The sequence below is a fragment of the Phoenix dactylifera genome, chromosome 8 (genome assembly GCF_051530095.1).
Source record: "Phoenix dactylifera cultivar Ajwa chromosome 8, Ajwa_hap1_PhDact_Kaust_v1.1, whole genome shotgun sequence".
Taxonomy (NCBI): domain Eukaryota; kingdom Viridiplantae; phylum Streptophyta; class Magnoliopsida; order Arecales; family Arecaceae; genus Phoenix; species Phoenix dactylifera.
Window position 1 is genome coordinate 2,349,703 of NC_143197.1, and position 14,412 is coordinate 2,364,114.

At 39.7% G+C, this 14,412-nt stretch overlaps 2 protein-coding genes across 4 annotated transcripts; one reads left to right on the top strand and one right to left on the bottom strand.

Moving 5' to 3' along the window:
- Positions 1-754: 754 nt before the first annotated feature.
- Positions 755-6,473, top strand: LOC120110157 (uncharacterized). 2 transcript variants are annotated; one of them, XM_039124243.3, is made up of 5 exons: positions 755-1,328; positions 5,548-5,628; positions 5,754-5,879; positions 5,992-6,049; positions 6,152-6,473. In XM_039124243.3, exons 1-5 carry the CDS (start codon positions 907-909, stop codon positions 6,179-6,181), a joined length of 717 nt encoding a protein of 238 aa, XP_038980171.3. In that variant the 5' UTR covers positions 755-906; the 3' UTR covers positions 6,182-6,473. The 2 variants fall into 2 exon arrangements, 1 of the variants encoding a protein (XP_038980171.3); XR_005510909.3 differs by lacking the exon at positions 5,992-6,049 and having other exon boundaries at positions 763-1,328; positions 5,754-5,962; positions 6,069-6,188.
- A 1,262-nt stretch (positions 6,474-7,735) lies between these two features.
- On the bottom strand, positions 7,736-13,328 carry LOC103709179 (putative protein phosphatase 2C 38). Of its 2 annotated transcripts, none has more exons than XM_008794410.6 (4): positions 12,652-13,328; positions 11,762-12,129; positions 9,468-9,704; positions 7,736-8,614 (listed from the first exon to the last, which is right to left on the bottom strand). In XM_008794410.6, exons 1-4 carry the CDS (start codon positions 12,983-12,985, stop codon positions 8,399-8,401), a joined length of 1,155 nt encoding a protein of 384 aa, XP_008792632.1. In that variant the 5' UTR covers positions 12,986-13,328; the 3' UTR covers positions 7,736-8,398. The 2 variants fall into 2 exon arrangements, with proteins under 2 accessions (XP_008792632.1, XP_088558472.1); XM_088702346.2 differs by having other exon boundaries at positions 8,396-8,630; positions 12,652-13,279.
- Between the last annotated feature and the right edge of the window lie 1,084 nt (positions 13,329-14,412).

The window sequence follows — 14,412 nt, forward strand, 5'->3', positions numbered from 1 at the left end:
CATATGCTTATGCAAAAGCTTGCATAAAAATGGAAGGAAGCAGTAACTTGTTTGAAGAGGACAGTGTGGTGGAGAGGACGCACTAAGTAAGAGGTTGAGATTGTTGGTCTAGTTCAACCATTCACTTTTCTAGATTGAAAAAGTTTGTAAATTGTTCTTCAACTTCGAACCATGAGTTAGAGGTGAAGTTGGAGGTAAGAGGAAGAAAACAAGGATAGTAAAGAGGGAAGATAGAAGAGAGACGGTCTTTGGAGGTAGCGAGGTTAAGAAAACAACTAAAAATAGAGGGATTGATTTATGGGAGAGAGAATGGAGCAATATGTGCTTATGGCATTGAAATGGTGAAACGGATTGTGCATTCATTCCATTAGCTGACAAATAGTGAAAAATTGGAAAACGAAAAATATATCATATGCACAAAAAAAAAATAACAACATTGTTATTGTTATATCATTGAAATAAATTCTTATACTTTATTTCATTTTTCTAATAGACAAATGATGCATTGAGCTCTTTCTTAGTTTACTTTATTTCACCATTCCTATCAAATAAAAAACTTAACCTGGTCAGGATAGTTTTCAATTCATTAGTTAAAAAATACACCATTTTAAGCATTTTGGGACCATTTTGAGCGTTTATTTGACTAATTAAATTGATAATCACATCTTAATCACAAAGATAACCAGTATCCAAACACAATCTCAGAGGGTTGAGACTAGTTTAACATACATCACTATGTTAGTCTTAATTTCTCGATCCAAGGGCCAGGAGTTGTAGCGCATTTGAGATTTTGGATCAGAAAAGCGGAGAGCTGGAATCCAGGTCTGCTCGGAAAAAGAACTCATTTTTGCTCAACTTCCTAGAGCCTCCATAATCAACAGGCCGCTTACGCTTCCTTTCTCTTCCATGGAGCCACAACTACTGATGGGCAAGGAATCCCAGGAAGATCCCCGCAAGAAGACCCCAGATACGCCTCCGCTTGCTCCGGCGACGGCGGCGTCGTCCTCCAACAAGCCCCCTCCTCCTCCTCACACGGCGCGCCTCCAAAACCCTACGCCTCCCCCCACCTCGAGCTCCGTCGCGGAGCAGACCACCGACCAGGGGAACACCGGGGAGACGCGCAAGGAAGGAGGAGGGGAAGGGGCAGAGCAAAAGGGACCCAAGCCCCCGGCCACCGGGACGACCGCGGTGGGACCCTCCTCGGCGACGGCAGTTGCTGCGGCGGCCGGCGCCGCCACCGATCTCCAGAAGAAGCTCCGCCGAGCGGAACGTTTCGGGATGCCCGTGCTGCTGACCGAGGAGGAGAAGCGCAACTCTCGCGCCGAGAGGTAGGTTCTCGATGCAATAGAATGGAAGTCGAAACATAAATTTTTCTTTTGCCCTGTCGTTTTTATGTTTTTCGTCGGTTTGCGAGGATTCTAGGGTTTGCGCTGTTCTTTAATCTCTTCCTTCACCTCAGATGGAACGGAAATCGAAGCATTCCAATGGTTCCTGTATTCCGTGTCGTTTATCCGATCTCTCGAGTCAGTGCATATCGAGAACTTTAGGAAAAATCAAGTGCTGTTTGGATGTTAGGTGATGTATGTGAAAGGAAGGCGGAGCATTGATGCTGTATTCTTGCTGTAAGATGAGGAAGCTTTCGGTTTGATAGCATAATGGGGTCTAAGATGAACGGATTGTCCATCAAATTTTTAGGTATGGGGGGTTTAGGGGACATTGGCGATTGAAATATGGATCATGTCAAGAGAATGTTTATGAGTGCTTTGAGATTGATATGGTCCATCTCAGTTTGCGGCATTGATCATATTAGGATTTAGAAGCATCAGACAATGATTTGGGTGGTTTGGATTAAAGGATATGATGCTGCTGGATCGGAGATGCAAACACATCAAGGAAAATCTCGGAGGTGATATGGGCTTTTTTCCCCTTTCCAGAGGTGCCTCGTTTGGGAGATTCAACTTGCAGACCATAAAATTTGTCAAATCTCAAGATGTAGCAATCCGTAATGCTGTTTTGCATAAGTATTTTGTAAACCTTCTACCTAAGAGAATGGTATTGGTGTTGTTCTAGCAGGCTAGGTGAAGATTACACATATGCAAGGAAATATATTAATTTCTCACCTGAAAGATACATATCAAGGACTTTATGAGCAGATGAACGGTCCTGACAATCATGTTTGACAAGCAGAAACTTGGAAATTGCTTGAATAAGAAATGAGCTTCATTGTATTGGGATGTGAAGCAGTTTGGCTGGTAGTGAAAAGTGCTAGAGTGTTCAAAGGGCCCAAGGATGATAAAATTTACAATTGAAATACCTGTTGGGGTTTCAATGGTTCAACCAAATAGAGATGATTTAAGGTAAGAAGATGGATCCCTAATTCTTTGGCTATACATTCAAAGTTAGCAGAACTTTTGGGCAATTACAGTTGGTGCTTGGGCGATTACAGTTGGTGCTTGGGCTTTTGGAGGTCACTGACATGGCGATATCATCGTGTATATATACATTTATGTACATTGTTGAGTACTTAAAATTAATGGATTGAGGGCAAACGTGCCATCTAGGCGTTGGTTATTTCTGAGGAAATTATAAATGGCCATGCAAGACATAAATGAATGAGTGGTCTGAATTTTGAATGTCAAATTTGTGTCCTCTCCTCTACATGTTGGTTGTGTTTTTTGAGTTTCAATGTCGAAGATGATTGTTGAATTCTCCATGTAAAGGCTTCTTATTGTATTTGAATTTAAGCAAAATTTCCATCACCACCCATGACATGAAAGACCCTAGACCCTAAAATCAGTTATGTTGAAATTATTTGATGCTAGATCATGGTGATTTGGTTTTCAGTGTTAATATTTGTAGCTGGACAGTTTTATTTCAGGAACATTAAGGCAAAGGTAATTAGAGAAAAAAAAAGATGTGCCCAAAAGAATTTGCATATAATGTTTGAGGATCCATGTATTTGGTTGTTGATTTTCCTTCCTAACAAGTGAATTTGTTTGCATGGCTGGAAAAAGTAATCTCATGGTAATTGAATTATCTTGGCCATACTATCTTTTTGCGGTGGTTAGCTGTTACCCAATGACTTCGCTGTAGTTGGCATAAGCAGTCTTGATCTTTGTATGCTCTAGCATTTGCTTTTGTTGATTAATATTTTAGCTGAAATCAAATTTTTGATGGTTCTAGACAAAATCTAAATTTGTCAGTTAGTTGCCTAAAATAGGAGTGGGTGCACGAGTGGATTTGGGGCAGTTTTTGGTGAGATTCAGAAGTAGATGCGGCACCCTAGAAAAATGTTTCTTGCTAGTAATGTTCAATATAGGTGCCAATTGTCATTATGCCATAACAATGCATCAAATTATTTATAAAACTCTTTTAGGGGATAGATGTAGATTACACATCAGTATTGTCGACTGTATTAGCTAGAAAGAAATAATAAACCAAAGGAGAAAAATCAACGGATGGTGAAAAATAAATGGATTTATCACCTGCATGCAGCTACCTTTTGGTCAGCTAGGCTTTGAGAACAATTCTGTTATATCAACTATAGGCTGAAACAAGGAGAGGAGAATGGAAAAAGAGAGAAAATTTTTTATTCACCGGTAATCTAGCTTTTGATTGTTGACACTGGATTCTTGCTTCAGCCAGGAAGGGTCCAAGCACTACCTAGGAAAAAACAGAGAGAAGAAACAGGAGTGCAGCCCTACAGTTCTACCCACAGGAAGAAAAGGCAATGATTGGGATTAATCAGGTTTCTTATGTCTTTCTTAATGTAAAAAAAAAAAAAATTTCACTTGCCCAGCTAGCTTAATCAACATCATGGTCAGGAAATTTGTAGATCGTGGTGACACAACTCAAAAACAAGTATTTGGTAATTTTTAATTTTCGGGGTTGTGGGGTGTTGTATGTTCTCTCTCATCAACATGATTTTGGTGTTATATGCAAAGTCAAAAGCTGCACAGACAATTTTCATATGGAAATAACCTTTTAAATGGAGCAGCATATTGAAACTGACAGGAGCACCTGTTAATGGTGTCAGTGGCAACTTGTAGACAAAAATAGTGATATATGGGGGAGCATCTTGAAGGGAAAGGGGGGATTGTGCTGATGGTACAGTGACTTTGCTTTAAGCTATTTTGAAAGAGGTATCATTTGGTTGGGGGTCAGCATGTCATCAAATTCTATTTCTTGGGATGCTCACACGAATATTTGGAACAGTATAAGGTGTGGAAAAAGGTAACTGCTGAATTTTTTCATGCTTCATTCCCCACCATAGTGGTTTGGGTCATCTGTTGGAGGACATACAAGATTAACTAAAAGGAAGTGCTTATGTTTGGACTCACATTACCGCTGAAATGTTTCTTGAGATTTCATTGCAGATTATGGGGGTGTTTGAGCTGACGTCGGTTCATCAGTTGGCTTCCCCAGTTGATCATTGCACCTTGTGACTGAAGGCGCAGCCAAACTTTCACTAGGTTTGGATAAAGTGATGCTCCTGTGTTCTTGTTTCAGAGAACTGTCATCAGTGCTAAGATTGTTATTTCTGAAGGTTTCTTTTAGATTTTAAGCAGTGTTTCAAGAATAGGATGCTATTTGCATAATGATATCAGTTCTTCAATTCACCCTCCACTGGTCTCTTCATCTTGTGACCGAAGATGCAGTTGCTCAGATTTATTTCCTGGAGGATCTCCTTCAGTTTAAAACAACCAACCTCTGTTTGCTTCTTGTTTTCTGAATGTTGGTTTTGGCGGTGAAACTTGTGATTTGCTTTGTTTCATGTAAGTCTGTTCATTTGACTGCCACATGTATTTGAGATAGCGATCAGCAAAATCTTAATGTTGAAGGTGGCATTTTTTTCTCTCTTTCTGTTTTCTCTTTCTTTTTTCTTTTTTTTTTTTGGGGGGGGGGGGGGGGGGGGTGCAGAGAGAATTACTTTATGTCAACTATATATCAATTCATTCATAGCTTCGGCAAACCTAAATCTAGGCCAAACATTGCTTACATTCAATATGGTTGTGGTTATGATGGAAGGCCTTGACATTGTCTGTGATGTGGACCTACACCTCTTTATGACGGCTAGATTTCAATTCAAGCTGTTCACACATGGTGTATCATATTGGAACAAAAGCATTTTGTCTGTTGTCCTGCCCGGTGAGTCAGAAACCAAATCCCTTTAGTGCTTTGGTAATTGATTCACCATGAGTTTGGAAGAGGGAGAAGGGTGCCACTGTCTACTGTAACATTTCTAGGTAACTCTTGGTTTTTAACCATTATATCATTATTTCGTAGTTTTTGCTGGCTCACCTAATGGATGACACTTAAATATTTCTTGTTCACTTTATATGATTTAGACCTTGCTGCAAAAAATTGGTGCCTTGTATTTTTTAGTGTGTAGGGTAGGTACAGTCCTTTAGATATTTTTTTTTGTGCTCATGGTTCTCTTCCTTTGTTCATTAAGCTCGAAATAACTTTTTGTGCAATGTCAAAGCCTAGATCCCTTTTTTAAACCTTGTATTTTAATTGTTTTGAGTCAACCCATGTCATTGGCAGGTTTGGGACTGGATCTCCCTTGCATGGAACAAAGAATGCAGGACAACTGGAAGAGCAGAAAAAAAAGGCCCGGGCAGAGAGGTACCAACTTGCACTTTCTTACAACAGCATCAATGTTTTAACTGCATACTTCTGCTTATTCTCAGATCATTGATAACATTCTAGATTTGCTTTGTACCCTCCTTTTCTTAATGTTATTTTCTCAGGTTTGGGTTTAAAGTACACTCCCCAGTTGATGAGCAGGCAAAGAAGAAGGCTCGGCTAGAAAGATTTGCTCAAAATTCCAAAACTGGAACTGCTGAAGAAGAAAAAAAAAAGGCAAGAGCAATCAGGTGAGCGACCAGTTTATGCAGCCATCTTCTAGTGTTGCGGTGCTATAAAGAATTGTGCTGCTATTTTCACACTGGCACTTCAGGTGATTCTTTCTCATTGCATTATTTTCAGGTTTTCACAAACATCTGGCACCTCATCTCAAGCCAATGGCAAGGCCAACTCTGAACTGGTAGGTTTTTATCGTTCAGGTTTATGGAGAAAATGTGATGATACTCTTCTTCAGGTTTCGAACATTATTTTCACATTCTTCTCCTATCATGACTTCAACCAGAAGACAGCATCTGTAGCTAACACCTCATGAGGGAGCAGAGGATTGAGGGCTCTTTTTGGTTAAGACAACGTGGCTCCCCCACCATACCCACTCAGAGGGTCATACTTGCTGCGCACCTCGAGAGTTATTCTATCGCCTAGCTTTTCTTACCGATCCTTTTTAAACATATAAATCTCTTCTTTGGCCGGACTCTTTATGTGCTTTGTATGCTGCTGCCTTCCTAAGCTCCTGGTTGCTGTTTTCACCCATGGAGTACATCATATGAAGGTATCATTGTAGAAAGTGGAAAACATGACTTGTGGCAATGGAGATACTTTCTTTTCTTCTGTGTGCCATTGAAGACTGTATTAATGTGGAAATGGTGACCCGTAGGATTATAAAGAGCCATTGGTTGACATGGTTGCAGAATAGTTCTTAAACTAACTCTAATTGCAGAGAAGGCCATTTAAACATACCTTTTATTCCAATGAAGTGTTAAATTAACCATCTTGATCTGGTAGGCAGTGTTAAGCTTATTTTTGCTTGTGGTTGGTGGTTCTCTGATGATGGGCATGTTTTACATGGTTTCTCTTCTAAATCAATGGGCAAGGGAACAATTGACTCCCTGGACTGAGCCTGCTTTGAGAGTGGGATTGTTGATTTGGTTACTTTCTAATCTCAAAGAGGTTCTGTCCTCGGTTGTTTGCTTTGGGAGTTCATGTCATCCATCTCATTATGAAAAGTTGGTACAGAGGATCCTTGAAGCATGGAGCTCGTGATAAGGCCTCCCTTGGGGAGGTTCAATTACTTCAAATTCCTCTCTAGTCAGATGTTCTTTAGTTGAAACCGACCTGACAAGCAGCCAAACTGCAACCTTGAAATGCCAAGAACTGACCAGTGACAGCTGATTGGTTAGAGTTGGACACGAAGTTCGGACCCAACTTATCATGATGGATAATCGCCAGCCCGACCCCAAAAAATTGACTGAAAAGGTGGTCTGTTCACCAGATTTTCACCTAACAAGGCCCAACTGTTTAGGCACCCCAACCAAACTAGTAGGACCTATCAGATACTAATTGCAACCCAATTTAGATGAGCGAAGTGTAATTATCACAAACTTAAGCTCTTGTCTCCCTTTCATCCGAACTTAACTCTTCCGTATAGCTTCCTTTTTCAGGGAAATAGAAGGGGAAATCCACCCGATTTAAGAACAGAAGAAGATTAGTTTTTTAGTTACAAAAACAAAAAGGATAAAACGTAAAGATTAGATCAAGAAAATGAAGAAAACTAAGAACCATCCGCAGACTCGTGACCCAACAACGGCAACAATTTTCTATGTAGTTTCACCGTTTCAAAGCAGTCATTCCAGGTGGTGACAAAAAAATTGATGTTAGATATCAAATTGGAATTGAAACCCCTCCCCTCCTCTCGAGGCCTCAGGCACATGCCGGGGAGGGTTTCCTGGTTCCAACCCCAGAAGGCTGCATTTTGACCATATTTCTTGGGGAAAAAAAAAGAGAGACAGAGAGAGAGAAGCGGGGGGGATGCGTCATGCGGGTACCTGTTTCTGGGAGTAGGTTACAAGCAGAACGATTGAGAAAATAATATGGGAAGCTGGTGTTACTTTAGTTTATCTCAAAATTGGGAATTTCTCTACAATGTTCTTGCTGAAATTACATGGCACCAGAGAAAAGGAGGCAAAAAAAATTATGTCAATGATACTGTTGTAGAGTCTTTATCCTTAAAAAAGAAACTCATCAAAGCAACTGCACCCAGAATCTTGGTGCCGCCTCGAACCTAACATTTTCCACATGAATATGGAGACGTTGAACATAGAACATAGCCACAAATCAAAGAGCACCATAAGACCCATCAATTTTCCTGCAGCTGCACTCTTAAAATAGAAGGATAATTGCTAATAAAATGAGATGCATTTATCGACTGCTCAGATCCTCGATACCTGCATCAAGAGGCCGCTACCTTCAGTGTAAGAATTGAACCCAGGCCTCCACTGTTAAGGTCGCGCAAATGTGTGACTGCTAACAGCATCTATTTTCCGGTCAAAAATGTGAATCTTCAGTCAACTTAAGTGTAGTAGATTTTCTTCTGATAATGCTTAACTTCTCCATCTTAATCACCAGCTGTCTGGTGATAGCCTGAAGAAAGAATGTCTGTTTCCAGGCTAGTAGATATCAGAAAATATTCAGCTTCATGTATGAACATAGATTTCAGAATAAGCATCTGGAACCTTGTGATTGGGGGATCTGCTTAGACTGGATTCCCACCACCTCTCAGGGAAACTGCAGGGCCATGATAGAAGTTCTTGCTTATCAGAGTAGGGTCTAGAAATAGAACTATAACAGTGATATCGTCATGAAAATGTCTTCTGACCCCACGATCAATCTTCTTCAGGTCTGAGTACCTCATTTCTCTTTTTTTTGCTGCCTCCTGCATGGCAGCTTTTATAAGTTTCCTCGCGATTCCCTGCACAGTAATGGATCTTTCAGCAATATCCTGTCAGATGCTATCTAATGGGCAGGGCAGAATATCGAGCATGAAATAATGTAACCTTGGAATAATAAATGCGGAATGTCATGTTAGCAACTGTCGAGAATTAATGATTTAAATTCAGTAATAGTAATGAATTAAAAATATTACTAGTAACAAAGAATACTACTTAAATCAATATCATTGATACGACAACCAAACAGGATAGATTACAAGCAGAATTCAACAAGCAAGTATCCTGAACGGAACAAAAAGTAGCAGTAACCATAACCACAATCATCGACCCTTGCATCTATGCAGGTGATGCCCAAGCATACAGCTGGCAGCCAAAAATTCAACATAAAGCATGCAGGACCTTACACTCTGTGACAGGAATTGCAAACATGATTTGTTTTGAGTAAATTTTGTAACAAGAAGTTTTTCTATTACAGAAGCATCATCTGCTCACACAAACCCTTGCTACAAACTACTGTAATCTTCACAAATCACAGGAAAATTACACCTCGCATCAACATTGTCTTATGACAACCATCAGTCCTATGACTGAAACAGCTTTGAATCTCCTATAAATCTACCCAATTAATTAATAAATTTCATATTAACAAGAAGAAAGAAAATAAAAGCAGATAATGCCTTCTTAGTATCATTAGAGTTCAAAGATCTGGCAGTAGGGCACTTTTGTTAGGGTATTTTCTAAATGAGTGCTCATCCTATATGAGTAGTTCAAGCAATGGTCAGAAATATGGAAACGCTTTATGTAAAGAAGCATAAAGGTATAAATACCGTATAATACAAAAGAGTGAACCTAGAACATAGAAAGATAGCTTACGTTACGAGGTGAGTTGTGAACCAAGTCAACAGCTTCTTGATTGCTCAAGTGTTCCCATAAACCATCTGATGCAAATATTAAAAATTGATCTTCTGGACAGAGTTTATGTGTTACTATTGTTGGCTCAGCACTGAGGATTGATTTGCGGAAGGGCCCAGGCAACCGGAACCTTGATAGTAGAGGTTCACGGTTGAACTCTGCATCCTTCAAATAAGCATCCCCAATAGATCTTGAAATCTGCAGAAAATCATGTAGAAAGAAAACAGATAATTAATACACATCTGCAGTGCAATATTTTCTACAACCTTTCTTTTATTGAATAAAGTAATTGATGGAAAATACTGTAAATGATACAAATGATCATATGAAGAATAATTTTAGTAGCCCATGCTGCACATCAGTCATAGAATAAGTTCAAGAAGCAAGTGCCAGAATCTGCATTACTAACACAAACTGCTCATGAGTGCCAGGATCCGTCTTCGATACAACCGCTAAATACTTTTGATGAAGGCACAGGAAATGACTAAACCTACGTGATGATAATGTTCATCATGCATCATGCATCATGGTGAGTCAAGACAGTGAAAGGTACATGGAACAGGGAGGTTGGTTGATATAAAATATAACATATAACAAAAGCCAGATCTACATGTTCATGGAAATGAAAATACGTTTGCAGGTTTCAAGCAGCATGTACGTTTTGTGAATCGCTAACTTTACAAGCTTTCAACTTGCTACTACTTGGTCCTTGACCTATCTGTGAAATTGCTTATCCATCTTGCAAGCATTTATTCAGGGATTGACACAAGATGATAAGAAGCAAGTCCCATGGAGGGACTGCTCATATAGATGCCCTGAGTTTTATTCATATCTGTGAAATTGTATCTCTGATATAAGCATTTTTGCTTGATAAACAAGTGAAGACAAGGTAAACTTATTTATTCAAGAAAGTATAATTATTTCCACAATGAGTAGGGATGTACTTTAATTTAATCTAATATCCAATGGACCAGGTGTTATGGGACTATCATTTTTGATGATCCATGAAAAATATAATTGGAATATGAAAATGCGAATATGCAAAGGAATGTATGCATGGGACTGCTCATATAGAAACATATATGCAGAAATCAGATGCCCATATTGCTGGAATATTCTGACTGAAATTAAATCATAATAGTAATTTTCTCCCTGATTTACTTAAGATATTGTAAAAACATCCTTGATTGTCCATTAGTTCTTTGCTAATCTAGTCTTAAGTTTTGTTGGAGTGCTAGTTGGCCTTGCTCCAATTATTTTCTTTAAATCTACCCCATGATAGCTGTGGTATATCCAAATATCACTCTGATCCCTCCATGGGTATGTCCATTGTGTGAAGGTCATTTTCGATCCGATCCATTCGTTCGTAGAGCTATTTACTCGATCGCAGACATTTCTGCAACACCTCTAACAGAGGAACAAATAGTCAATTTTGAAAGAACTTATTGTCAGCCTCTTTCAGATATGAATCTATCTGATTCAGAAGGGAAGAACTTGTATCAGTATCTCAGTTTCAATTCAAACATGGGTTTGATTCACACTCCATGTTCTGAGAAATATTTACCATCCGGAAAGAGGTTCTAGCTTGAATCTTATCTGTGCAAAATAAAACTCAGGGCATCTATATGAGCAGTCCCATGCATACATTCCTTTGCATATTCGCATTTTCATATTCCAATTATATTTTTCATGGATCATCTAAAATGATAGTCCCATAACACCTGGTCCATTGGATATTAGATTAAATTAAAGTACATCCCTACTCATTGTGGAAATAATTATACTTTCTTGAATAAATAAGTTTACCTTGTCTTCACTTGTTTATCAAGCAAAAATGCTTATATCAGAGATACAATAGTACTTTACCAGATTTGGGTAGACATGAGGCTCTACGAAAAAGGTCAACTGTACTTTTGTTTCTGATTCAAACAAACAGGTATTAAAGTAAGAGGCTTAGTTCTTCTCTTTTCTTTCTCTTTCTTGTTTCTAAATACTAGCCATGGTATTGTTTGGTGTCTAAATAATAACGAATATTATAAGCATGTTTAACCGACAGTGTAGCATACCAGATAGAGTCCTACCAGATATGTACTCTGCATACCTTTCTTTGTGGGTAAAGTAACAAGAATAACAACGATAAAGTAATCGGTAGGTATAATTTACTGCAGCCATTTGTTATTCCAGACTGGAAATAGAACTCAGAAAGATTCTACTTGACGAGTCCGATAAGCTGCACAATTAGTGAAAAGAATTACCTGGATAAGGCCCTTCACACGCCAGACGTCACGCTTTAATACCACAATCTGTGAATCATCTGGATGCATTGAACGCAATTCCTCTCTGATAGATTCAGAGCTTGCGTTGTGCTCTGTTGACAGCTGCACAGCTTTCACCTCTCTAATACCACTCTCCAATCTCCCTAAAACTGCTCGAGAATCTCCAAGATTCGCAACATAAAGCATCCCACTACATATAACACCGACAAGACAGCACGAACCAACTGATGCGAGCTGGGGCTTAGTGAGCCATTGCTTTCTTACAAGAGAGATAAAGCCTTCTTCTGTAGCAGAAAATGCTTTTCGTATTACATCTGCCGACATTCCTTGGTGCTCCGAAGCATACTCTGCACAACATATGCCCTATAGTTATGAAAGGCACTCGCTACACAGAAAATATAATTCAGAGCACGGTATACATATAATCAAAAGAATCTAAAAAGGAAATTAAAGTTGAATACATCATGTGACCAAATATATGCAATTATCCACATCTAAAATATTAAGAGAATCGATGCCCACGCAAGAATGTGATCATAGTTAGAAGAAGAGACACTTACATAAAAAGATGAAGGTTTAGCCATCACGAATAAATGCAAAGACAACAATTTCAAATAAAAATCACATTTTGCAGAGAATTCTGCGAATTTGTGATGGGTACCTAAATTCTGACCAATCCGATAAGCCAAAACATGAATAAAAAGATTCAATTCCTCATTTTCCTGGTTAATAATAGTCAATTTCTTCATAGATATTTGCAATTCATATCTCCTTGTAGAAGAAACTTGCCGAAACAATATCCAAAGCAAAACACATGGCAGCCACAGAAGAGATTCATCGAATTACAGCAAAAATCCAAAAAGACATACTCTTTAGGTTCCAAAAGAGATTGCTAGTGATGTATTTCGCGGTTTCGGGGCCGCCGTGCCCATCATAGACCCCGACGAACGTCCCGTGAGGCGGGCTCGATTCGTACAAGCTCAACGGCCCCGACTCAATCTGGCTGCCATCCTCCAGCAAGTTATTGGCCTGCACCACCGCCATGGAGAACTCCCCGCCGGCGTGGCGGCCGAGGTCCTTGTACCAGAGGAGCCCATCGGCGCGGCCGCCGCCGAAGCGGCCGGAGCTGTCGTCGCCTCGGCTCTCCTGCGACGGCTTCCAACAAGGGCTAACGATCTTCATCAGCGTAGAGGATCTGACCATCCCCTCATCCGAACCGCCCTGCGATCGTAGCGGCCGCCACCAGGCCGGATCTCGGTTCCAGCTTTCTCCTGATCCCCGACGAAGCGACGAAATCTATCGGATCTGGGAGGCCGACGACGGGCTCACGCATAAAACACGGGCTTTCCCCTGGCTTCAGCGAAGGGTTGAGGGGGTTTCCGCGAGCGCTCGTTGGATGCGGCCGTGGGATCTCCGCAAGCCCATGTGGAGAGAAAAAAGAAAGAGAGAGAGAAGGAGAAATGGGTTCGACAAGAAAAGGAGGGCTTTTTTTTCTTCTCTTCCTCAGCTCTCTTTTCTCTTTTTATTATTTTTCTTTACTTTCCTTGCGGTTTCCTTTTTTTTCTTTAATTATTTTAAAAATAAAATAGATGGTTTCATGGGGTGGTGGGTTTGGTCTGAATTGAAGGCTGAAGGTTTGACCGGGGATGGCGGGGTGAGCAACTAACCCCACCCACTTTTTAGCCTAATTTCGCTCCCCTCTCTTTGTTCCCCTCTATAAAGACTAGGTGATAAGTGGACGCGGCTATAGATAAGAACGGCGGTCCTCAATTTAGAGGGTTGGTTGCGTTATATGGCCCAGTCAAATTTGAACTCGTATTCCAGGTGTGGGCCACACTAAATCCAGCGGATTTGGACAAGAAGAAGGAGAGAAGTTTGATAGGCATACGGAAGGATTTGATTAGCTCCATGAGCTTAATTTCCATGGATTTGATTAGCCATCATATGTTTGAAAGATATGCCTTGAGATATTAATAGTTGATGGAATAATCATTCTTATCATGTTAATTAAGGTCAAGGCAAAAAGCTATTGGTTACTATATGTTAATTAGAATTTATGCTGATGATGGAGAAAAGAGAAAAAAGAGAGATAGAGTGGTTGATTCTGTTAAGAAACTCGAACTTATTTAGAGAACGCTTTGGGATAATGTCTACTAAGACAACTTACGAGGTTTTGGTGGTTTTATCTGCATATGCATCCATGCGGCAAAAATTCTAATGATAGTTATGTTACTTGTTAGAATAGTTGTGTTTTGTGATCTTCAATAGCTATTTTTGAGCAACTCCTTTCGGTCAATATATGAAACTTTACTCTGAGTAAATAGTATTAGGACTATTATGTTGGTTTTGCAAGTTGGATGCATGTTTTCTTAGTTATCCTGATTTAGAACTAGCAAGAATATGGGTGAAATGACTACTTCAAAAGACAGCTTTTTAATATTAAAGGACTTGATAACTTTAATATACATAATGTTCTTGTGGATTGCAGAAGTACGGCTATGATCTGCTTATGAGAAGATAAGAAAGACAAATTTTGCTCAGAACCAAAGAAGAAACACTGACAACTAGTGAAATGCATTTAGATTTCTATGTCATGAAAAAGTGGGATTAAAAAGATGGACTCAAGAATA

Excerpts from the sequence above, each read along its gene's own strand:
- LOC120110157 (XM_039124243.3), top strand. The coding sequence starts at position 907 with ATGGAGCCACAACTACTGATGGGCAAGGAATCCCAGGAAGATCCCCGC. Across the intron at positions 1,329-5,547 it reads CGCAACTCTCGCGCCGAGAG|GTTTGGGACTGGATCTCCCT; the intron begins GTAGGTTCTCGA and ends TGTCATTGGCAG. Across the intron at positions 6,050-6,151 it reads GCAAGGCCAACTCTGAACTG|AAGACAGCATCTGTAGCTAA; the intron begins GTAGGTTTTTAT and ends GACTTCAACCAG.
- LOC103709179 (XM_008794410.6), bottom strand. The coding sequence starts at position 12,985 with ATGGTCAGATCCTCTACGCTGATGAAGATCGTTAGCCCTTGTTGGAAG. Across the intron at positions 12,130-12,651 it reads TCTCTTTTGGAACCTAAAGA|AGTATGCTTCGGAGCACCAA; the intron begins GTATGTCTTTTT and ends TATGTTGTGCAG. Across the intron at positions 8,615-9,467 it reads TTCACAACTCACCTCGTAAC|GGAATCGCGAGGAAACTTAT; the intron begins GTAAGCTATCTT and ends ATTACTGTGCAG.